Source organism: Podarcis raffonei, chromosome 10, assembly GCF_027172205.1.
Source record: "Podarcis raffonei isolate rPodRaf1 chromosome 10, rPodRaf1.pri, whole genome shotgun sequence".
Taxonomy (NCBI): domain Eukaryota; kingdom Metazoa; phylum Chordata; class Lepidosauria; order Squamata; family Lacertidae; genus Podarcis; species Podarcis raffonei.
In genome coordinates, this window is record NC_070611.1 from 53,811,979 (window position 1) to 53,837,552 (window position 25,574).

General features: G+C 44.9%; 1 protein-coding gene across 5 annotated transcripts in view; it reads left to right on the forward strand.

Moving 5' to 3' along the window:
* The window catches only part of HIPK2 (homeodomain interacting protein kinase 2), a 159,022-nt gene extending 133,808 nt beyond the window's left edge, over positions 1–25,214 (forward strand). For 4 of the 5 annotated variants that reach the window (XM_053406797.1, XM_053406795.1, XM_053406796.1 and 1 more), the window contains 6 exons: positions 5,981–6,123; positions 8,341–8,520; positions 13,842–14,123; positions 20,043–20,290; positions 21,608–21,768; positions 22,819–25,214. In XM_053406797.1, the coding sequence (XP_053262772.1) occupies positions 5,981–6,123; positions 8,341–8,520; positions 13,842–14,123; positions 20,043–20,290; positions 21,608–21,768; positions 22,819–23,283 (1,479 nt within the window). In that variant the 3' untranslated portion in view covers positions 23,284–25,214. The remainder of the gene's footprint in view (positions 1–5,980; positions 6,124–8,340; positions 8,521–13,841; positions 14,124–20,042; positions 20,291–21,607; positions 21,769–22,818) is intronic. The other variant, XM_053406799.1, reaches the window with a different exon arrangement.
* Positions 25,215–25,574: the final 360 nt, after the last annotated feature.

A 25,574-nucleotide genomic window follows, 5' to 3' on the forward strand; every position in this document is an offset into this window, starting at 1 on the left:
AAGCTGTCAGTCATAATGCAAAGAATTGGATGCAGAGAGCAACTATTTTTTCAGTTTATTAATTAGGAGAGTGCCACTTGTGTGTGGATGCTAATTTGGATTTTGACTATTAAAGGGCTCATGATGCTGCAGTTTTTTTACCCACCAGCTTTTAATTCCCTAGAGTCTCTCACTAATGCAGATTCCCCAAAGCTGTCACTGTTGACCCCCTGGGATCAGGTTGAATAAAAACCCAGGGGTTGGAAAAGGGCCAAAAAGGGCTAGGGGTGGGGAAGAATTTTACGAAGTATAGTGTGAATACTTTAATTAAAAACTTACGAGTGTGAGACATAAAATAAAAGGCATAGGAAAATACAGGGAGCACCTTCCTTGACAGTGAGGAACATCTGCATTTAATAAGATGATTCCACAACACAACGGTATTCCTTTTTTTCACATTTAATGATTCCTACTCATGGAGATTGCCGATTTTAAAATGTTGATTATATATTGATATTTCTTGACCTTGTTTCATTTAGATTCCTTTGAATTTGGGCTGACAAATTTGTATATTCTTTAAGTGGTCTATGGACTCAGTCTAATGGCGCCTGAGAACATCATGCAGTTTCACAGAATTTGCTATCTCTCCATTTTTTTAAATCCACTTGTCCCAAAGACCAAATATATATATATATATAGACATTGAGGATGAACGATCTGTTCTACATCTTCTCTTCATTATGTTAGGGAAATAAAGTCTAAATATTAATAATGACATCACTGAACATGGTGCACTAGGAATATAGCAGAGGTCATTTTAGGTCAGGTGCAGCAAAGGTCTGACTCTTTATAAGGCAGCTCCATACAGGGTGCGGGGCATTCGACCACAGCTGCCAAACACTTAGGCTGTGCTGCCAGACACTTAGGCTGCATACACACCTTACATTTAAAGAATCCCAGGGATTATAGTTTACCTTTCACAGAGCTACAGTTCCCAGCACCCATAGCAAACTATAGTTCCCAGGATTCTTTGGGGAAACCGTGTGCTTTGAACATAGGCATGCATATGCAGCCTTGGGGACTCTGACCATCCCATTATATGAGCCCCCTTGTATTCCAGACTAATTCACTTTGAATCAGTGCGTCAGAGCGAATGTCGTTGTCTATGCCAGAGCATTCCAGCGTTCTCAGGCATCAGCAGACTCCAAAATCCTGCCAAAGCGTTGCCTTGCCTGGATAGCATTCCAGCGAGTGTTAGTTCAGTCCTTTTCCTTTTGCCTGCTGCCAGCCCAGCTTATCTGGGAAAGGCAGTATGGAAAAGAACTTGAAGCTTGCCTGATTTCCTTTTCATTAACTAAGTGGTGCCTCCTGTTCCCATGAAGAGTCTTTGTTAAGCAGCTGCCTCTTTGACATGAATGAAGTCCACCTCCATGAGAAGCACGCCATCCTTTTCCAAGTGGTACACTCGAGGGGGTTTGTGGCGGCAGCAGGGTGGAAAGACAGACCTACCCATCTCATTTAAAAATAAAATAAATGGGAGCAATTCAAAAGGGCGAACGAGAAAGGAGGAGGGTTTGGTTCCTCCCCAAGCTAAAAGAAAGTAAGTGAATTTTGCAAACGTAAATATGTAAAATATTTGGACAGAAGCACCGTGTGAAATGGTCTGGCTGTGAGCGTGTACAGTTTCAAAACTCAGACCCCAAACATATTCCAGACTTCTCAGTTGGCCTTAGTACAACTGGCAATCCCAGTAGATAGACTCAAAACACGGGGCTAAGCCGAACGCTAAGGCAGTAGTGGAGACTGTCCGTAGAATCATTGTACCACTTAAACAGTGGCTAAAGATTGAAGTGTGAGCACAGCCTGGGATTTTTACATTCTGCAGGAGCCCCCAAAAATTAAAAAACTAATCCTGCACTTTCATAAAGGGCCACTCCCATGATTAATTGTGACAGGTGACAGAAGGGTAGTTGTATGGCAACGTCCGATGAGCCATAGGTTCCCCACCCTGAACTTTTCGAACGAAACAGGTAGTCCCAGGCAAGGATCTAGAATTTCAAAACATCACGGCAATAAACAATTAATATAGAGGGTCAAAGGAATAAATTCCACGTAACACATGAAACTATCAGGTAACAGCCAGCCTCAACCTGGTGCCTTCCAGGTGTTTTGGACTTCAATTTCCATCAGCCCTGGCCAGCATGGGCCAATGTTCAGGAATGATGGGAATTTTTGGCCAAAATAACTGAAGGGCCACCAAGTTGGGAAAAGGGCTTCTGGCCCACGGGCTGTGACTTCTATGGATGCTTAAGCCCTCACAGCTCTCAATTTAGAAACTGACCTCTTTGAAGAACATTTCTAGGTTGCCACCTTCTTTCCTAGCTTGAGATGCTGTGCATTTAAGAGCTACATGACAAACAGTAATTCAAAAGGTGCAGCTGTCCCCAGTAGGTAGAAAGCTGTGCCTGTTGAGTTTTTGGCAGGAGGGGGAAAATAGCAACCCTGCTTTAAGGTCCCGATACTGTGAAATATTTACGTCCAACATCACTGGAAGGGTAAGGCTGATGGGCTGAAGCTGGTATATTATCTTCAGAGATGTTGATTGCAGGAAATGTGATATGCAAGTCAGATGAAGTGTGCTGCATGCAACTCCTGGAGCAGGTGGTGAAAAATCAGTCATCACATCCAACCTTTTAGGATTTGTTTTTACCCACACGAGGCAACTATATCAGTTTGCCTGACTGTACAGGTGAGAGACAGCTCTGGTTGCACTCTTTGTAAGCATAGCTGCAGTTTCTTAAAGAGATATGACCTATTAAGGTAGGACCGCCATGATTCCTGGTCAGGGCTTGTCCTATTGGTGGGGAGGGGAATCAGATTTTGCATTAGAGAACCTGAATTTCTTCTTTAACAATTGGAAGAGAAATGTGTGTGTGTGTGCGCGCGCGCACGCACGCACACACACACACACAGATCACAAGATCAGGGTTTTTCATGAGAATGTAGACTAATGCCAGCTCAATACATTTTGCCAGTCACAGGTGGTATGGTAAGGCAGAGACACTTACCTGACCTCCCAGCAGGTGAATCATGGCTACTTAACAAGTGGGGGAGGAATGAGGTAGAAGGGAGGGCAGCGTAATGCAAACACACCAGCAGCAGTGCCGACTTCATTCAGCCAGTGTGTTTGAATGTTGCAGACCTCACTGCTGCTTCACCCCTTCTGGTAAGTAGCAGCGACTCACCTGCCATGCTGCCCACAATGGCATTTTGCTGCCCGAGGCAGAGCAAGCAATGCCTCCCCTCCCTGTGAAGGTGCTTAGTACCCAAGACCAGCCATGTTATTTTGGTACCTGAGAGAGAAAGTCACTGGCAGTAAAAGCATAATAATAAAAACAAATGAATAACAATGTGCTCCCCTTTCATGAGTTAGCTGCCCAAGGTGGTCACCATACTAATGTTAGGGCTGACTGTTGGATAGAAACACATAGGCAACCATGCAGACTATACACCAGGGGTGAGGACCATGTGGGCCTCTAAATGTTGTTGAGCTCCCACTCCCATCAGCCTAAGCCAGCAAACTCAAGGGCCAGGGCTGATGGGAGTTGTAGTCTAATAACATCCAAAGGGCCACAGGTTCCCCATCTCTGCTCTACATATTCACTCAGAAGCAAGTCCTGCTGACTTTTAAGGGAAGCTGACTCCCAGGTCAGTGTGCGTAGGATCAGGCCGAACCCAGTGGGGCTAATTCCCGAGTAAGCATGCATAGGGTCAAGTCTTTATGTGGCTATCTGAGGACAAAATGAGTGCTTAGCCATGGAAATGGATGGCGCCCCAGTCAAACCAGTGGCCTGGATTCTCCCAGTTAACCTTTTCCATGCAAACGGCTAGGAAAAAAGCCTGCTCCCAATTCTTGAAGGTCTGAAACAAATTATTCATTATTTTTGAGCGTAAAATCCAAAGTGCTTTTGTGCAGAATTTCGGCCTTTGGAGTGTTGAGTGCTCACAGCTGTGGGTATTAAGCTGCCATCCTTGGTTTCCAGGAGCAAGCAAATCTTTTAGCACATGCATTTCTTAAATCTGTTCTCAGAAGGGATTAAGTTGCCCTGCCGTGTCATGCAGGGGGAATCTGAATGTGACCTACTTGTAAAATATAATATGACTCCAAAATTGAGTCATTTGAGCAAGATGACACTTGCGCATGTCTTAGGTGACAGTCTGGGCAGAATTATGCTTACATGGCAGTGAGGCTGCTCACATGGAACAGGCCTTGGCACCTCCTAGCACAGTTACCAAAAGAAAAGAGGACTTCCCGCCGGTTTGATGGAACCTAACATTTCACAATCCGAACACTTTCTTGATAATATAGTGCCTATATTACCTCAAAAGTCCCCATGACATTTTTTAAGTCACTGATGTCAAATGGCACATGGGTATTGGTTGGCATTCATCCGGCTTGGGAGAAAATGGAAGTGTGCGCCTTCCGGGGGCGAAGTCAAACAGTAACATCTCAAATATCCCACTCAAGAGTCTGATCCTATGTAAAAGGAATGTATTCCTTTACGCAACTGCGGCAACCAGAATCATTGTGGCAAAAAATTGGAAAACTGATAAAATACCAGAATTATTAGAATGGAGAATCTAATTTCTTGAATTCACAGAGATAGCAAAATTAACAGCATCAATTAGAGGCTACTCTAATCAAAAAATTAATAAAGTGTGGGAATGCGTTAAGGAATACATGCAAAAAGTCGGTGCTGGAGCTTAAAAATTAATATGCAAAAGTTTAAAAGGCACAAGGAGATAGGACAATAATATATTAAGGATGGAATAACAAATAAAGTGAATAGTGGAGGGAAGTACTGGGCTGTGGGGGAGGGAGGTGAAGGGATTAATTGAAACTGTTAAAGATTGGTATAGGATTTAAGAGATTTAAATTTTCACAAAGATTCTATAAGGAAAGCAGAAAGCAGCAAGAAATATCAAGTAAAGGTATCGGAGAGAAGATCAGTGTAAATGAAAACATGAGACTTATGGTTTTGTTACATATGATTTTATTCTGGAGTTGTCTGTTTATTTTGGAGTTGTTTGTTGTAATGAATGTATATTATGTGAATAAAATAATAAAGGGTGTGGGGGGGGGGAAAGAGTCTGATCCTATGAAGGATCCACTCAGGAGTGATCCACGGCCAGAGGCAGAAACACTTCTGAATACCAGTTGCTGGAAAACCCAGGAGGGGAGGGTGCCATTGTGCCTGAGGGTTTCCCACGGGCATCTAGGTGCCACTGTGTGAACAGGGTGTTGGGCTAGATGGGCCATTGGCCTGATCTAGCTCCCTTTGAACTCATTTGGACTTCTGAGTAAAAGTGTATGGCTGCCTGTGCAAGCCTGCTAGGGTGAATAGCTGCCGTTTTGTGCACACTTACCTGGGAGTAAGTCCTATTGGGTTCAGTGAAGCATATTCCGTAGTAAGTGTGCATGTGAAATCCAGTGCAGTATATACTTTCCCAAACGTAAGCCCCATTGAACACAGACTTTGAGGTTGGAGTGCAGCCCTACACACCCTTGCAGCCTGATTCTGTGCATATTTACTCAGAAGCTAACTGAGTTCAATAGAGCTTACTTCCAAAGTAAGTCTGCTTAGCATTGCAGCCCCTACAAGAGAGTAAGTCCTGTTGCCTAGGATTATGCTGCTTCCACTGCAACAGATAAGAAACGTGCATTTGCACTTAAGCTTTTAATACCAGCAATTTTGTCTTCACAGCTGTCTTTGAAAAGACCTTGGTTTAAAGTTGGGTTGACGTCCTCTCGACTTTATAGCATGCTGCTCTTTGCCTTGTCCAAAACTGACTGAGCTACGCTTGTTGCCTTTGAATTAGTTACATGTGATTTTTTTCCCTGCCGACTTATATTGAATCTGTTCTGTGCGGTATAGTTTGTAACATGCTTCTTAAAAAAGTACGGGTTGGCACTGAATTTTGTGATCGTTCTGTTCTACAGCAAGCCTGGCCTAGCGGTACTCAGCAGATCCTGCTCCCCCCAGCTTGGCAACAGCTGACTGGGGTAGCCGCCCACACCTCAGTCCAGCATGCAACTGTAATTCCGGAGACCATGGCAGGGACCCAGCCCCTGGCAGATTGGAGGTAAACAGGAAGGAAAACTTGTATCTGTCTGTAAGGTACCAGCTTTGTGAGAGCCTCAGAATCTGTGATCCCATCTTCATTGCATAATGGCTGCATGAGTTAAGCACATAACTCCCGGGTGCTTGTTTCATATGCACGGTAGTGAATGGCAGGATGTGGTGACGTTTATCCAACCTCCTGACAGTGGAGTCGCTGCTGCTTACAGAAAGGGAGAGGGGCAATGCAGTGAGGACGTTGGCACTGTGCAAACACACCAGCAGGAGCCAGTATGTTGCTCTTGCTGGTGTGTTTGCACAGTGTCAACCTCCCTGCCACTTTTCCCTACCACTCTCCCTCCTCATAACCAACAGTGACTCCACTGCAGGAAGGTCAGCTAAGTGCCACCACTCCACCTTTTGCTACTGTGTATGTATAGCATACATTTTGGGACGTGGGTGGCGCTGTGGGTAAAAGCCTCAGCGCCTAGGACTTGCCGATCGAAAGGTCGGCGGTTCGAATCCCCGCGGCGGGGTGCGCTCCCGTTGCTCGGTCCCAGCGCCTGCCAACCTAGCAGTTCGAAAGCACCCCCGGGTGCAAGTAGATAAATAGGGACCGCTTACTGGCGGGAAGGTAAACGGCGTTTCCGTGTGCTGTGCTGGCTCGCCAGATGCAGCTTTGTCACGCTGGCCACGTGACTCGGAAGTGTCTCCGGACAGCGCTGGCCCCCGGCCTCTTGAGTGAGATGGGCGCACAACCCCAGAGTCTGGCAAGACTGGCCCAAACGGGCAGGGGTACCTTTACCTTTACCTATGTATAGCATTTTTAATATAAACAGCAGAAGCTGTTTCCCATAAAGAAAACTGCTTTGAAAATTGCAAGATTCACTCTAGGGTCTTCTAGGCCAAAGACCATAACCTTGTGTGAAAAAGTCATCCCTGGTCAAAAAGAACGACTACCTTGAACTCTTCTGATTTCTTCCCTACTTTTTGTCCCAGGGAACTGAATGAAAGTTAATTCTACACTAGCCCTTTCCCCCGAAATTTGCTTGCTCTCTTTTTATGTAGTGACCAAGTGACAAACTTGTCGGTTTTGTTTTATTGCAGTGTTTTCAGGAGTGTCTTGTATCTTTTCAGGCCTGAGTTTTGGCAAATATTTTTGCAGCAATAACACAGGTGTGGCACCAACCTGCCTGAGCAAGACCTGCAAACAGAAAACATTTAATTAAAGGCGCACAAGCCCTTAAAAGACTTAGTAGTGCTTTGCTTGCCCACTTCTGCTCAATATCGACTATGCCACAACTAGAGTCATATGTCCAGTGTGTTGCCATATTTTGGGAATAATGCTAAGATGTTGGGCATAATTCATTGGAGAGTACAGCATTGGCGTGGTGGAATGTGAAGAGAATGAGTCTATTTTATTGTTTAAGAAAAAGAAAAAGCAATTAGAAGAAATTGGTAATCCTTCATGTGGGTACAGAAACTGACGCTGGGGCAGTTAAGATAGGCTATTCAAGAGGTTCTTCATCACAAATCCTCCAGCTGCAGTCAGCAAGTAGCCATAAGTTAGGCAGGACCTGCAAAGAGGAAGCTTTCAATTAATGTTGCTGGGGATCTTTGCTGAGTGGAACTTAACTTGTGAATAGTCATAATAGGAGAATATTAGTAATGGGTAAGGAAGCTACTGGATAATATAGTATTATATTAAGAGCTTGAGCAGAACTTCCATTTTACAGCAGCACTAAAGGTAAGCAACCTAATATACGTGGTGCTTACTTAGAAGGCTTGTGCATAACAACCTTCAACCTGCTGCTACCTTAACATGCTGTAAGCCAAGTCTTGAATATGGGACTAGATGCAAATGATCAGCTCTCGAGGGCTAGGGTCAAGATGCACATAAACTCTTAAAAAAAGAACAAGAAATGAAATGAAAAGGTTATTTCTCACAATTCACACACTGTGGGATGCATTACTGTATTAAACAAACCGTTTAATATAGTTTTGCAGACAAAACATTAAGATGGCTGGCACTGCCTCTCCTACCCGGCACCCAACTGATCTTTGCAAGAGGCTAAGAATAAGGCATTAATAAAAGCCACCGTTTCTCCAGGAGTGCTTCCTGAGCCTCTGTGCTTGTAGCAAAATGACATTGAGCTTTCTGGCATGCTGTTGTGTTTGTCATTCATTCATGAGCGTTCTTCTCGAAATGTACAAAACGCCTTTCTCTCCGCTTTTCTCGCAGGAGCACACACGCTCACGGAAGCCACTACAATCCCATCATGCAACAGCCGGCACTTTTAGCAAGTCACGTCACCCTTCCAGCAGCCCAGCCCTTAAACGTGGGTGTCGCTCACGTCATGAGGCAACAGCCAACCAGCACCACCTCCTCTCGGAAGAATAAACAACACCAGTCATCAGCAAGGTATGCACCAGAAAGAGGGGGCTCATATAAAGGAGGGAGATTTTCTGTTCGCCGCAGTGCCTTGTGGTTAAGGTGAGAGACTAGGTCAGGGTGGGAGACCTGGGGTCCTCCAGATGTTGCGGCGACTCCTAACTCCCATCAGTTCCAGCCAGGATGATCAATGGTCAGGATTGGTTGGAGTTGTAGTCCAGCAACATCTGGAGGGACACAGATTCCCTTTCCCTGGAGTAGATCAGGAATGGGGCTTCTGACCCTCCTAAATCCATCTGCTTCCTCTTACCTCAGTAAAGGCACCCCACACACCACCCTGCTGCACATCAGGCTGCCTTTACCAAAACATGGAAATTAATGTGCTGTGGGACCCGGGTTGAGTGGGTGTTACTGATTTGCTCTTGTTTTCATTATGTGTTTTGTGTGTGTGTGTGTGTGTGTGTGTGTTTTCACCTTGCATTTTTGTGTTGTGCACCTGGAATCTGGATGGAGGGCAGTATACAAATAAAATTAAGAGGTGGCGCTGCCCTGGAACGACCCTTTAGGCTTCTGTAATTCTTATTTATGGACGAAGCAGTAGGTCTGAGAGGGAATTGACAAAGGCTGCAAAGTAAATTTGTGGATTTGCAAGAAAATAATATATATATATTTTTAATTTAAAAAACCAGCTTGCTCAGTAGGACCTCAAGGTTTGCAGATGTAGGAAAAATATGGGGGGGCGCTGAACAGGGTGTAAAAAACAAAACCCAAGCAGCCCAATGGACTAGGCATGGCCAGTAGCCCCAGAATGCTTAGACTCTGTTGTTGGGGAGAGGGAAATGGGGGCAAGGCAGAAGAGAATGGAGTGCAAAGGAAGATGGTGTGGTGTCTGGGAAGAACACTAAAGAGGAGCAGCCTGCCGCTAGGTGTTTTGTTTCAGATCCCACTTGCTCCAGTTACAGTTTCTGATGTGCCACCTTTTTTGGAATGGCCACAGAGGAACAGGGGACTGACAAGAGTGCAAATGGTGCATCAGCAGTTCCTTCCCTCTGGCTTAGAATTTCTCTGATGGGACTTGAGTATTAAGTATTAGCATACTCCACATGCACTGCAGAAGGTTCTGCTCTGTTTCCCATGAGGAAGTTTGAAAGCCACTCCGACAGAAGCCTATGCAATTGGACCTGTTTAAACCCATTAAAGTGATGTCTTGGCAAAATAGGAGAATATTGAACCACTTTTAAAGGCCTGTTATTTCTGCTTCAGTGAATGAGTGTGTGTGCGTGTGTGTATACACATATGCACAGACATATACACACAGAGAGCAGATCAAGTTAAATATAGACAGTGTGATGGCAGAGGATGCCTTGTGCCTTATGTTTGAGATGATCATATCGTTCATAAGAAGCAGACGAGTCAATGGATTATATAAACTACCGCAGATTAATGACACTTGGAAGTTACCAGTATCTTGCAGTTTCAAGGGTATTCTGCTAATGGTCTCTAATTATTTCTTTTCCTTTCTCTCCTTGTTTAAACTGGGGATATAAAGCTACTAGGGGCACAGGTGGCTCTGTGGTCTAAACAACTGAGCCTCTTGGGCTAGCTGATCGGAAGGTTGGCAGTTTGAATCCGCACTATGGGATAAGCTCCCGTTGCTCTGTCCCAGCTTCTGCCAACCTAGCAGTTTGAAAGCACGCCAGTGCAAGTAGATAAATAGGTGCCACTGCGGCAGGAAGGTAAATGGCATTTCCATGCGCTCTGGTTTCCGTCACAGTGTCCCTTCGCACCAAAAGCAGTTTAGTCATTCTGGCCACGTGACCCAGAAAGCTGTCTGTGGACAAATGCCGGTTCCCTCGGCCTGAAAGCGAGTTGAGCGCTGTACCCCGTAGTCGTCTTTGACTGGCCTTAACCATCCAGGGGTCCTTTACCTTTACCTTACCTTGCTACTATGAATAGGCTTCTGAGAAGATGGGATTTTAGTGACATTCCAACAAACAGAAGCCATTACCCACACTATGAAATACCCCCTGGATACCTTCAGTCTTATATGTGGGGAAATGAGAATGTTCACCCAGTTAACACATCCATTCCTATTGTGATTGCTTTGTGGCATGACACCATGTTGCTGTGCACTTCCACTCTCCTGTGCTGGAGAGAACCTCTAATTTTTAAAAAATAAGATAAAATAAAATAGGAGTATATGAAAGCACTGCAGTCTCACTGCATCAAGACTGGCTTGCCTCAACTTCAAAATTATGCCCCCTTCTATTATAGATGAAATATCACGATTGCCAGTGAATATTCTGTCCCTGTCTTTATATGGTTGGCCTATGTTTTTTGACTGAATGAGTGAGAAATGTCTCAGTTTTTCCTCTGTCCCAGTCTATAACAGGGATGGTGAACCTCTAGTATCCCCAGCCAGCACAGCCAGTGGCCAAGGATGATAGAGGTTGTAGTCCAGGTGTGAGGACCCTTTGACCCTCCAGATGTTGTGGAACTGTAATTCCCATCATTCCTAGCAAGCGTGGCCAATGACCAGGGAAAAGATGGGAGTTGCTGTCCAACGGCAGCTGGAGAGTCACAGGTTCCTCATCCGTGTTCTATAGCTTCTTTGGGACGAAGGGTAGGAATGGATATTTAATAAATCAATAAATATGTCTGCCCGTTCCCTGAGGTCCAGTAATGAACCTTGCTTCAGGTTTCGTTACCATCAGAGATGTGATTGTTCTCCACTATTAATAATCTATGCTATGTGCAAATGCAGCCTGTATCTTATTTCTGCTGTTGCATTTATTGGATTATTATATAGATTGTGTGTTTTTAACATACTTGTTTACAGTGCTTATGATTTTATTGCTTTGGGAACTCCTTGTTGAAATGTGGATTATAAACACTTAACATTAAATTAATGCATTAAGTTGTGCTTGCAACAGGTGACTGCTGGGTGCAAGGATAATACCTTAGACTGGAAAGGTGGCTATTGTTATTTCCCACAAATGCAAAATCCGTAAAAGGAGAAATTATGAGAGAGTTGGCCAGATCCCTTAGTTTGGCTCTCTGCACTGCAAAACACAAGCCAGGTTCTGCCCTGTGACACAGCAGATATAACTGCATGGGCGAAATGTCTGGGCACGTATTAAAACCACTCCCAAGACTGAATCAAACTCCTCCCCAGTGGGTGTTGAGGCACATTGTCATGGCAGATGTTTGAACCATTTGCATGACTACACTGTGCCTCTTTTGTGGGTGGAATTTAATCGACGTATCTGTCAAAACATTGCTTTTAATGAACACTAAAATCCCTCTTAATAGCATGGGAAAGAGAGGAGTTGAAATGGATCTGCACTTTGCAGAACACAGAAGTGTGCGTTTCTGCTCTGCCCTGGCCAAGGCCAGAGGACCTGTAATGAATTTACAGCCAGTCCCTGTCTCCGTACAAATTGGCTGCTTTAAATCCTTCTCCTTTCTTTGCTGCCCTTGTTTCGTTTACTTTGGGTGCATTCCAGCCTTCTGTGCCCACGTGAAATGGAGAGCAGAGGCTGCAAAGGCCTGGTTAGTTAATGAAAAGGGGAACTTGCTCTCCTAGCACATTTCAGGCTACCAAAACACCCCCCTTCCTACATATCTGTAGTGTTTACACAGGGAAATGGGAGAGGAGACCAGGCCCCTACAGACTGAGCGATTCCCGTGGCCTCCACTTTACATTATTGTAACCCAATGAGTGATATGCTTCTTTTGAGAGAAGAACGCTCTATATTTCTCATTGGTATTCAACAAGCACCATGAATGCTACTGTGCAGTCATTTGTTATGCAAAGGACTCAGTGCAGTGTGATATGTCCATAATTCCCTCCCTTTGATACATTCCAGCTACTCCCTTTGTTCACTCTCAGACCGAACTGAAAATTCAAACAAAGCCTGGCTGCAGAGTGTTTCCTCCAGAACCAAAACTTGACTTGCTTTGAACACTTGTAATGTTTTGCTGTTAGAGGGACCAATAATAACAGTAATGCCTGGGATCTCTGGCCTATGCAGCTGTGAGGAATTGCCAGTATTATCATCATCATTTATTAAGTTTATATACCCCCCTTCATCCGAAGATCACAGGGTGGTTCGCAACATAAAAATACAAGAAGAGAACACAAAATACATAATAAAACAAACACAAAACAATACAGTGGCACCTCTGGTTACATACTTAATTTGTTCTGGAGGTCCATTCTTAACCTGAAACTGTTCTTAACCTGAAGCACCACTTTAGCTAATGGGGCCTCCCGCTGCTGCTGTGCCGCTGCCGCATGATTTCTGTTCTCATCCTGAAGCAAAGTTCTTAACCCGAGATACTATTTCTGGGTTAGTGGAGTCTGTAACCTGAAGCGTATGTAACCCGAGGTACCACTGTAACTTCCCTCCCACAAACACATTTAAAAAGCCATAGAATGTTAATCAGCCAAATAATTGGTTTAAGAGAAATGTTTCCCCCGGCGCCTAAAGAAGTATAAGGAATGTGCCAGCCAAAACTTCCTGGGGAGAGCATTCCACAAGCGGGGAATCACTGCAGAAGAGGCCCGTTCTCCTGTTGCCATTCTCCAGACCTCTCATGGAGGAGGCACGTGAAGAAGGGCCTCAGAGGATGATATCGGGGTCTCAGTAGGTTCATATGGAGAGAGGAGGTCCTTGAGGTATTGCAGTCCTTAGCCATTTTAGGATTTTTTGGTCAAAACCAGCACTATGAGCAGGCGTAATATGCTCAAACTCTCATGCCCCGGTGAGCAACTAGGCTGCTGAATTCTACACCACCTGAAGCTTCTGAACTTCAGAGGCAGCCCTGTGTATGTAATGCATTGCAGCAATCTAACCTAGAGGTTCCCAGAACAGAGTTAGGTTATCCCTGTCCAGATAGAGGCACAGCTGGGCCACCGGCTGAAGTGGATGAAAAGCACTCCATGCCACTGAAGCCACCTGAGCCTCAAGTGACAGCAAAGGATCCAGAAGAACCCCAAAGCTACATGCCCACTCCTTCAGAGAGAGTGTAAAAGACCTCCCATCCATCCGATTTAGGGAACCAACCACAAACAGTGCCTCTGTCTTATCTGGACTGAGTTTCAGTTTGCTGGCTCTCATCCAGTCCATTACCCAGGCAAGACGACAGCCCAGCACATCCACCGCCTCACCTGCAGATGCAACATGAGCTGGGTGGGCCAGTGGCCTAACTCTGTATATAAAGATTTCTGTGTTTCTTATGCACGGAACTGTGCTGTGAGGAAATGTACATAAATAAGCTAGAAGTGGAGAAAAGATGTTGCAGCGGCGGAACTGCATGCATGTAAATGTCTCTTCGTCTCTCTTCAGAAATATATCCAACTTCGAGGTGTCCTCGTCTCAGACGATCAGCTCCCCACAGCGGTCTAAGCGAGTAAAGGAGAACACTCCCCCTCGCTGCGCCATGGTTCACAACAGCCCTGCCTGCAGCACCTCTGTCACCTGTGGGTGGGGTGATGGAGCTTCCAGTACCACACGGGAGCGGCAGCGGCAGACGATTGTCATCCCCGACACACCCAGCCCCGCCGTCAGCGTTATCACGATCAGCAGTGACACGGACGAGGAGGAGGAGCAGAAACATGCACCCACCAGGTGAGGAGGCGTAGGGCGTGTTTGCTGGAGTGTGGGTACATTGTCCTCACGCATGGGGGCGCCCGAATGTGCGGGCCTGTGCAAGAGAGAGGAAGCGAGAGGTTTAGAACTCTGGTCCGTCAGACCATGGCTACATTGACATCACACATTGGAATCAATTTAAATGGCCATTTAAAGTGCTTTCGACTGGCTTCTCCCAGAGAATTCTGGGAGCTGTAGTTCTTTGAGCGTCCTGAGAGCTCTTAGGCAGCCCCAGAGCTACAATTTGCAGAGTGGTTTAACAAACAGTTACTCTGCACAGGGAACTCTTTAAGAATTGTAGCTCTTAAAATTGTTTTAAAGGTGGAAATTTTCATAGTTAGAAAGGGCTCCTGCTGGACCCAGAACAAATTTATTTGCTAGGTGTGAAAGGCCCATGATGTTCCTGCTCTTTACTATACCTTACAAAACACATTTCATAGGTTAACCATACATCTAGTGAAACATGTCAAATGCTAGAACTATTTTTTTTTTACTTTTTAATTTAATGTGTGGGGTTTTTCACTCCACTGTTCAGCCAAAAAGGCTCCCAGATCTGCTTACAGTTAGTAGCAATAAGATGGGCTCTATGCTCAGATTAACCATCTAAAAGACATGACACAAAAGGAAAAGGGATTAGGAGGGAAGATGGGGAGAATGAAAGTCAGACCTAGTTCTTAGCCAACTCAGGCATTTACAAGCATGGGCCTAGTCAGGATTTTTGTTAGGGGGCAGAACCTCAGTTAGCTATGGATTTTTATTGATTTTGAGGGGGCCAACTGCCCCTCCCTGCCCCACCTTGGCTATGCCCATGTTTACAAGGACTTTATAACTTCCCAGTGAGGTGGGAAGATAGCTCCCTGCAGTTTCTCTGGCTGCTGGATGGGGCCAGGGTAATTTCCCTCTTGTCGTGATGGTCTTCCTGGGAGAAGAAATTCACATTTTCATATCAAAATGGGAAAAGGCACTAAATGCAATAGAAATTGGTGGACAAGATTAAGTCTGTAAAGAATGAGTTGAGATTAAATGTCTCGATCTTGTTCCAGGCATTGGGGCTCCCCTGCACACAGGCGCTCCCCTATCCAACACTGCCTCCCCATTCATTTCAATGGACCATGCCAACCTTGAGTATCTATTCTTTCTATGTGTTCTGGTCAATGTTGGGTAGTGGCTAATGTATTTTGGACTTGGAGCAAGAAGACCTGAGTTCAAAACTGACTGTCTCTCAGTCTAACCTGCCTCACAGGGTTTTTGTGCGTGGTGGGGGATTCATGGAGGAAGGATGAAATAAAATGTGAAATACTAATAAACAAACGAATGCGGAATTGGATTCGATGAAATTCTCATGCATCCAATTCATATTCATAACAACACACACAAGTCACTGGATTAGTGCAATGATGCATTGCATTTTATAAGGCTGTGGTTTTTGTGTGTGTCTCTAATTGGTTACAGATAGTCCCCTGTTTCATGCACTTGGGGTGCCTCAGAATCATGATGTATGAACAACCAGCCATGTTATGGAAAGTTCCATTAGTCTGAAAGTTCCATTATTCTGAAAAACTAACACTCTGAAACCCTAATTATTTATGTTCAGTAAACATTTAGCTATGTCAGCATTCTGAAGTCTCTACAGTTTAGGTTAGGCTGTGTATGCATAGAGGCAATGCACAGTGCTGCTTGGTGGCTGTGAAACCTATTCAGAGATAATTAGGGATTAGTTCTTTCTCTCCCCAACCCCCCTCCCCAATTTGCTCCAGAAATAACCCAAAGTCACTGTATTAATATCCTGGACATACTTTGAGTGCCTGGAAAATTAATTCAGTCTCCAGATGGGATCCAGATCAGGCCTTTAGGCCCTGGCTTGCAACAATGTCAAGCATGCCAAACATCGCTACAGGGACAGGAAAATCTTAATTTTGGGTTTCATAATGATGATGCTCATATGGCTACGTTTGTTCCATATCAAAAACAATCTATTATAAATAAGGATGCAGACAAATGCCACGCAATATGGGAAGAATTTCTCACATTGAAATAACAATATCTAGTCCTGTTCCAAGATTTTCTGAATGCAGAGTCTTTTCTTGGATGGCAACCCTAAAGTGTTATTTATTAGGAAGTAAGCCCCATTGAATTTCCATCTAAGCAGGCATAGAATCAAGCTGTAAATGAAAACGGCCCAGTTCACAAGTTATGATAAAGCATAGTTAATGCTTTACTGTAAATGCGAAGATTGATCCTGCTTTGCTGCTCCCCAGTGTGATCCCTAGCTTAGTGTTATGTCTGAAGTGGAGGTCATTGTTTGTTTCACTCAGACAAACCATGGTTGTTAAGCCAAGAACAAACCTTGGCTTCGGGCCTTGGTTTTGTTGAAGTGAATTAACCCATGACCCACATGAAATGGTAAGTGAGGGATGGTGGTTTGTTGCTCCCACTTGCACTCAGGGAGGAGCAAAACAAGAGTTTTCTGCATGTTCATGGTAAACCATGGTTTACTGTGACATAAGAATGAGGTACGTGGAGCATTTTTAAAAGGTTAAGAAAAATGACTTCTTCGCTAACAGTGCAACCCAATCATATTTATTCGAAGTAAATCCCATTATAGCCAGTACAGTTTATTCCCAGCTAAGTGTGTGCCAGATTATATGTACACTTACTTGTGAATAGGTCCATTGAACACATTGGAACTTGCTCCAAACTAAACATATAGGATTGTGCTGAAGAGGTTGAATTTCGATCTGCTATTTTTATGCATGCATTTTGCGTAACAGTTTTTAAATCAATAGGCGTTTTACACTTGCTGTCAATTCTCATGATTATGAGCAAGAGCAAGGAATGCAATAAGAAACCCAGGGGCCTTTGAGTGTAACGTAATGAAAGAGTGCCACCTCGTGGAGACAATGGATAAGTGTGTAAAACTGAAGATCATATATACTGTGGAATTTATATTAGATGAATTTTAAAAATTAGCCAAGTGCATAGTTCAATTTCTTGCCCAAATAAATGACCCGGGAATCAACAGGCACTGGCTGTTCAAGTGATGTTATCATAGCGCCACATCCCTAATGTGTGACTAGGCTTTCAGTTCAGAGGTTTTCACCAGTATGCTGTGCTTGAAAACTCTGTATGTTATTTCTTCAGAAGAGAAAGCTTAGCCTAACTTAGAAAGCGAAATATAAAAGTTAAGAGGATTACAGCAGTCTTATAAAAAGGACAGCAAGGTCTTCAGCGATAATTAAGAGCTGTTCGACAGTGGAATTTGCTGCCAAGGAGTGTGGTGGAGTCTCCTTCTTTGGAGGTCTTTAAGCAGAGGCTTGACAACCATATGTCAGGAGTGCTCTGATGGTGTTTCCTGCTTGGCAGGGGGTTGGACTCGATGGCCCTTGTGCTCTCTTCCAACTCTATGATTCTATGATTCTAATTTTCTCACGATCTCTTAGAATGGATGAGTGAGCACAGTTAAGGATAGAGCCTTTCCTGCCCTTTCTGGAGATATGTGGAAGGGCGATTCTTGACTTTTGTTTATTTACGTAACGAATCTCTACCCTGCTTATTAATCCGAACCAGGATCCGCCCCCCAGCAGTGAACACAAGCATCAAATTACAATAAAGCAAAAATAGAATTCCATGAAATTCAATTAAGAGTTTTAACCAGTATACACAGCCTATAAAACAACAGCACCCAAGACTGTAGCCCAAACTACTTTGAATAAATTTGGCGTTTATATACAGAGCTTCAATAGCTTCCTTGCAGGGTTGCAAGGGTTCCTTCCCCGACGTTGGATGAGAAACAAGGAACACAAGAAAGGTCCTGTTGTTTTATCTCTGCAAATTCAGGAAAGGAGCTGGCATGGGAAAGCAAATCCACTCTTATCAGGGTGGACAGTTGGTTTGGGCCTTTGGGTTACTTCTAACAGCTGCAAATAGCTAACAGCTCCCTCTGGAACAGGCTTTCCCCAACTTGGGTCTTGAGCTGTTTTTGAACTACAACTCCCATCATCTCTGAACACTGGTTCTGGTAGCTAGGGATGATGGACCTGTCCAATGCGTTGACAATGTTTTGATTTTTAACTACTGTTCCTCTACTGTGGAACCCCAGGAGCGCTGAGAGTGCCATCTTTAATGTAGTAACATTTCTAGATTTACAGTGGTTCTGTACTCAATTCTCCCAACCCATGTGGGAATTGCAGTTACTATTATTATTACCCTACCCTTCATCCTAAGGTCCCAACACTAAAGGATACAACAATAAAAACACAATGGTTAAAAACAGTTTTAAACAACTTAAAATTACAGTTTGCCATGTGAGCCCCACCTTATTTGGGGTTCCTCAAGCCCTGCGTCCTGAGGAAATGCAGATGCCAGGGAACCCAGGCTGGGGAGCACATGAAGGGACCATCAAAGGTCTGAGGTAATTATTGGGGCTACCTAGAGCTAATTAAGAAAGCCCTATGTGCCGTGAGGGAAGGCAGAAACCTCCCCCTCCTTCCCTGAGGCTACTTAAGGTCTGTGTTCCCTGAGGGAAGGCAGAAGTTAGGAAGCCCAGGCTACGGAATTGCTGCCATCAGCTCCTGAAGTCAGCCTGAGGTTATTTAGCGCTACTCATTAACATTTTTAATTGTGAACTGCCTTGGCAAAAAAAAAAAAAAGGCAGAATATAAATGCAACAAGCAACTAACTAAAAGTTCAACAAAAATGCCATTTCCCTTGAACTAGCTTTTTTTTTTTTTTAATCACAGCAGCAAAAGGCATGGAGGGAATACGAAAATTTAGCGCTGAAAAGCTTCGGGGAAACCCCATTTGGATTCTTTACAGTGTTTGCCTCCTCGTGAGATGGCTTCCGCCAACATACCTAATTGCCAAGTTCTTTATATACACGATCTGTTTCTTGTCGTCATTTTACAAAAATTGCAGTTGCTATAACAACGTAATGCAATTGGCAAAACATCGCTGCTGTTTTCCGTAGTCGGGCTTGTGTGTGTGTGTGTCTTTCAGAAGATGAGCCATTTGAGCAAATTTCTGCAGTCGCCTACTCTCTAAAGTAGGTAGAAATGTGGAAGGTGTTCTGTGGGAAATTCTCAGTGTCATTCGGCACGAAGAGTAGTGTGAATCCAAAAAGGCCAATGCGTTTTGTGTCACAAACTTCTAGCACGACACAAGGGAGGTTGATGCTAGTTTCTCATAATTTCTTTCACATCGTTGCAGGCAGATTAGCTTGAAAAACTGCTTAGCCTTTCTGAGTTCACACTAACCTAGGGAGAGAGGCAACACAGTGAATGTAGAAGCAGAAAATGAGGGATAATGCATCATATCCAGACACACTCAATTTAAATCAACTAAACAATCAACATTTGTTCCGGTAGCACCTTAGAGACCAACTAAGTTTGTTATTGGTATGAGCTTTCGTGTGCATTTCAGTGTATCTGAAGAAGTGTGCATGCACACGAAAGCTCATACCAATAACAAACTTAGTTGGTCTCTAAGGTGCTACTGGAAGGAATTTTTTTATTTTGTTTCGACTATGGCAGACCAACATGGCTACCTACCTGTAATCAACATTTGGTCTAAGTTTGTGGTAGCCAATGTCCTGCCCTCCAGATGTTGGCCTCCAACTCCCATCAGCTCCAGTCAGCGTGGGATCATGGGAGTTGTAGTCCAACAGCATCTGGAGGGCACCACATTGATAACCTCAGCTCTGAGATGTATTCGCATTTTGAGAGTCATTAGGTTAAAAGCTGGTGTGTGTGTGTGTGTGTGTGTGTGTGTGTCACAAGTATTCAAAATAAAGAGAATGTAATAAATGTTAAGTGCCGCCATTGAAAGGACAGCCTGAGTTTGCATTTATGCACTGGCGCAAGTGGAAGCCTAACGCGGGAAGGGCCTGGTTTTGTTTTGCAGCCCCCTGTCTAAGCAAAGGAAAAATGTCATCAGCTGTGTAACTGTGCATGACTCCCCCTACTCTGATTCCTCCGGCAACAACAGCCCCTATGCAGTGCAGCACCGAGGAGGGAACAACAACGGAAACAGCTACGACACGAAGGGAGCGCCGGAAACACATTGCAACGGCAATCCTCGGACGATCATCGTGCCGCCACTGAAAACGCAGGCCAGCGAGGTGTTAGTAGAATGTGATAACTTGGTACCAGGTAGGTTGGCAACATCTCTCAGTGTAAAGTAAAGGAGTTCCCACTTCATTCAGCAGTTCCACAGCGAGTCTGTGGATTTGCGGTTGAAGACGGGAGATGGTAAATCCACTGGATTAAATATTCATGCTGCTTTTTAATTGTCCTTTTATTGCTGCTTTTATTCCTTCTGTCATATTTTATTGCATTGCAATTTCAATTCCATTGCAATGAAAGAAGCAAGAATGATACAATTTAAAATCATACAGCATGTAGCACAGCACACTACAAGTGTTGCAACAGGCAGAAATACCATTAATTGCTCCACCAAGATCCTCAGCAATTTTCAAGTGGGGGAAAAACAGTTGTGAACCACTACTCTAGAGAAGAATCCCTTCTGCTTCAGGATCTGTCTTCCATGCTTTCAAATCCCTGCCTGGCCATTATTAGCAGGTTTGCTGCATTTCATTCATGTCATACAGCGGGGATGGGGAACCTGTGGTCCTTCAGATGTTGTTGTTGTTCCTAATACTATTTAGAATTTAAAGAATTTATATATCACTCTCCGTTCAGACATATCGCAGAGGTATACTAAACAAGTAAAAATAACATACAATAACAATACATTAAATCAGTCTGTAAAACCAACAAGAACAATGTCCAACAGTCTTGCACGGACTCCAACTTTCATTAGCCCAGGCATGGTCCATGTTCATTGGTGATTGGGCTTTGAGTCCCACAACATCTGGGAGGCCACAGCTTTCCTATCTTCGTGGTACAAAAATATTTCATTGTATACAGACCAAGAGACTTGCAGGAGGGGGTTTCGGGGGGGAGGGGAGTGAGTCCCTAGCAGTTATTTCATGCCTAGCAGACTCCACCACAGACATCCTGGAAGGGAGCTCACAAACGCTTTGCTTCTCCCTACTCCTTATTTGCAGATGCGAGAGGCTAAACTGTGGTTTGGCTTAGCAATGCATAGTGTTTTAAGTTCTCTCCGTATAATCCACAAGCTGTACCCAACGTTTGTTCTTGGCTACAGCTCATGTTTAGTGAGGAGAGATCTCAGCCATGAGTTCCTGATGGCACAATGTGGTAAGTCAAGCCTTGGTTTAGCAGCAAAAAGTCCTGGAGAGGAGCATAGGGGCTACAGGCTCCTTTCCAGGAGTTTGCATGCTCTCGTGGTTAGTGTGTTGTGTGAACCAGCTCAGTGTGTCAGGTACCACGCATGGCCTTGGGGCAGAGTTGCCCCTCAGGTCTTGAATGGTCTTAAGATAAAGGCTTCTGATGACTATTAGGCATGCATGATACCATAAATGCACGCTCTTTCCCCTGCTGCAGTCACCACCAGTCACCACTCGTCCTCCTACAAGTCGAAGTCCTCCAGCATCGTGACCTCCACCAGCGGTCACTCTTCAGGGAGCTCGTCTGGAGCCATTGCCTATAGGCAGCAGCGGCCAGGACCACACTTCCAGCAGCAGCAGCCTCTTAATCTCAGCCAGGTAAGCAAAGGGAGAGTGGAGAGGGAGCAGGCAGGCAGGAGGCTCCTGCAAAATCTTTCCAAGACTGCCCAAGAAGTGGCACGACCCTCAGGAGACTGCTTATTTTCATTCAGACCAGCTTTTGCAGATTTCTTTGTGCTAATCTGGCTTCAAGTGCAGGGATTCTTTATTAATTTGAAGCATCTTCACCATGCTCTTTAGCTAAGAATGTGTTCCCAGAGTGGCGTAAAAAAACAACAACAAAGCAGGAGGAAGATGTTTCTTGCTCTCAGGCTTATGTTCTGAAAAGGCATGGCATGCAAGGAAAAAAAGGGTGGTGCGGGTGGAGGAAGAAAGAAACCAGCCACTAGTAATTAAAGTGACTATTACAACAACTGGGTGGGAGGGAAACAGTTCAGGTAGCTCGACAGAATTGCTGCTGCTGCTACTTGAGAGTTTCTCAGCAGACAAGGTGGGAAAGCCTGTGTTCCTTCTCCCCCTCTCTTGTTCTTCAGCCTGAAGCTGCCGCTTTTTGGATTACCCAAGAGTTAGGAAGTAAGGTTGGGAACAGAGCTAATATATCTTTTCAAAGGATGTTCATGAAAGTGAGTGCCAAGTTCAGGCTCCTGCAACCATTGGTGAGGCCCAGAAATCTTAACCAGCTGCTGGCAAGGGGGTTGGGATGGGGCACAGGTAGAATGACAAGAGTGACAGTGGCCAGTCCACCTCCCAAGAAGAGCATCTTGCCATCTTGAATGCTGGGGCCTCTCTTTTGACAATTTCAGGGTGCTCGTGCATCCCAGCTAGGAACTGAGCACTCATACAGGTCTTTCAGATATTCCTTGCAGGAATGGGACCAGTGGATGGTTGCAGCATTGCAGGAAATGCAGTCTGCCAGGCAGAGGAGAGAGATTGCAACCGCCAGGGAAGCCAGAAATCCAGAAACTGTGCATGATGGAAAGGGATAGAAAATAGGTTGAGATTTAAGCCTCCCGAGAGCATGCTGTTGTGCTTGAGAACTGTGGCGATTAAAACTTCACCCTCGTTTTGTTGGCGCTCCTCTCTGAACAGGCCCAGCAGCACATCACGACGGATCGCACAGGGAGTCACCGGCGGCAGCAAGCCTACATCACTCCGACAATTGCTCAGGCACCCTATTCCTTCCCACACAACAGCCCCGGCCACGGTACGGTCCACCCCCACCTGGCCGCGGCTGCAGCTGCTCACCTCCCCACGCAGCCTCATCTCTACACATACACTGCGCCGGCGGCTCTGGGCTCGACGGGGACGGTGGCCCACTTGGTGGCTTCCCAGGGGTCGGCCCGCCACGCTGTCCAGCACACCACATACCCAGCCAGCATCGTCCACCAGGTTCCCGTCAGCATGGGCCCTCGCGTCCTTCCATCGCCCACCATCCACCCAAGCCAGTATCAGGCTCAGTTTGCCCACCAGACCTATATCAGTGCGTCTCCAGCCTCTGTCTACACTGGATACCCCTTGAGCCCAACCAAGGTCAACCAGTACCCTTACATCTAAAACGCTGGAATGAGAGGGCGGCAGATGGGGAAACGGCGGCGGCACACACTGAGAGGGAAACGTGGCTGCTTTTGTTCTGAAGGACACCGCAGGCGAGCAACCGATGCAACGGGAGGCTCAAACGGAACTTGAACAGAGGAGACTTTGAGGAGGCGGAAGGAGAGTCGAGTCGATGCCAGTCCTGTGCTTTTTATTTAAAAAAGGAAAAAGAACAGAAAAAAGATAAAACAAAAAACAAAAACAAATAAAACATTCTGCACCAAACTACGTAGTGGGAGAAGTGGAAGGGGCCATCGTTGTCTGGCCCCGTTTTTGGATAACTTCCCCAGTAGAACTTTTACAGATTATTTTCATCTGACTACGTTTAGGAATTTGCTGTTCAAAACCTCCTAATACAAGGTTTCATAGGTGTTTGGGTATATATATTTTTTAAATTAAAACCAAGAAGCATACAAATTAGGGATTTATCCAGAATTTCAAAAGGGTTATCGCTTTTGTCATTTGCACTGGTTGCTGTAACCCAAAATAAAGGAACAATGAAAAGTGTGATGTGTTTTCTGTTGGGAGGGGGCGAGCATAGGATGAGGGGTGCTTGGACTGTTCCAGCTCCCTCATTCTCAGGCTTGGCAGCAGGGGCAGGTTAGAGAAACACACACACACACACACACACACACACACACACACACACACGCTAAGCAGAAAACACTATTGGGTGAAATCAGGGGCAACAGAGATATTTGTTCTTACTCTAAGCACCCTGGATAAATCCCTGAGAATTGTTGTTCTTAAAAGAAAAGCGTATTTAATAATGTACAATAGAATCTCATCTTCTTTACTTTGGAATATTTTCTTTCTTTCTTTCCTTTTGGGTAACCCTTCACCGTTTGCAGTCCAATCCTAACGTTCCCTGCTCCAGCACATAAATGCATACCTTGGGACTGTGCTTGGTAGCTAACCCATCACAGCGCCACATAGCATGGTGCCACGCTAACGTTGCCGTGACATTGCCATCCCGTATTGTGAGCAGATAACACAAACCCAAATGTTTAGGATTGGGCTGTTAGTGTAGGAGTAGTTCTAGCTTGACCTTGGTAGAATGTAGCACTATATGACACATAACACCCTTTTTTCTACTTTGTGTTAAATTCCAATGATACCAATAGACTATTCCTCAATGTGATTGCACAAAAAAGTGATATAACATAGGCATGTAACAAATGTGATTGTCCAGGTATATATGTGTGTGAGAGTGTGAGAGAGAGTGTGTGTGAATGTGCGCATGGGCGCACTGATGCTGCCTTCTCTTGTGGTGTGGTCCTCAGCACAGCCATTGCAAACTGTCACAGTCTTAGTTTTACATCATTCCCTTGTAGTGCCTTACCAAACTACAGTTGCAGTTTTAAGGGTTTACTTCCACTGGTACGCCTAGAAACTGACTGAGGCTGGTTGGAAATTAATCTCAATTCTTTTTTCTTCTTTTGACTGTTCTTTATTGTTGCTCTCCTTCTTCTAAACTTTTTTGATCCTTCTTATTATTTTCATCTTTATTGGGTAAGTTGCAAAGGTCAAGGGAGAGGGGTGGTGTGGAATTTGACTGGAGCAAGGTGGAAATGGGAATTTGAAAGGACCCAGACTGGCTCTTAGGCCCGAAAGCAGCTTTCCAAGTAGTTCCGTTTTGTTGGTGGAGTTTCAGATTTAGCTTTCTGTCAGGATGCTTAGTTCTGCCACCCGGCCAATTCTTTGCAGCTTAGTATTCTTACTAAAGCATAAACAGAAGAAGAAGAGGGTGGGTGAGTGAGGGCAGGCTTGCTTTGGATCAGAAACACGTAGTACCTCATGTTAAATTCCTATGTCTGGACTGGGGAGGTGGGGGGAGGTGATTAGCTGGGACAGACTGTATATATATTTTCACTTGAATGCTTTCAGTGGGGGGGAAAGAAATAAGAGAATTGGGAGGACTTGTTTCTAGAGCATCAGACTCAGGTTTGCTCCAGAAGTTGCTTTTTTTCTGGAGAAGTGCTTGCACTGGCACTTGGGCAGCTGGGCAAAGCCAATGGCGCTACTTTGAACTGGGTTACGCAACTTTAGCAGGAGGCCTGAGCCCAATGCCCGGCCGTAGGGGGTTGATCACTTCTAGGCAGTGTGTTCTGAAGGTCCTTTGCTTATGAAATGCTGGCGCTAAGCCTGACTTGAAGACACAGTGATGAAACACGTCGTGGCTCACATGGTGCTTTCTTCATCCCCCCCCCCACCATCTCATTCGTATAGTGGAAATTTTGTTTTAATCACTG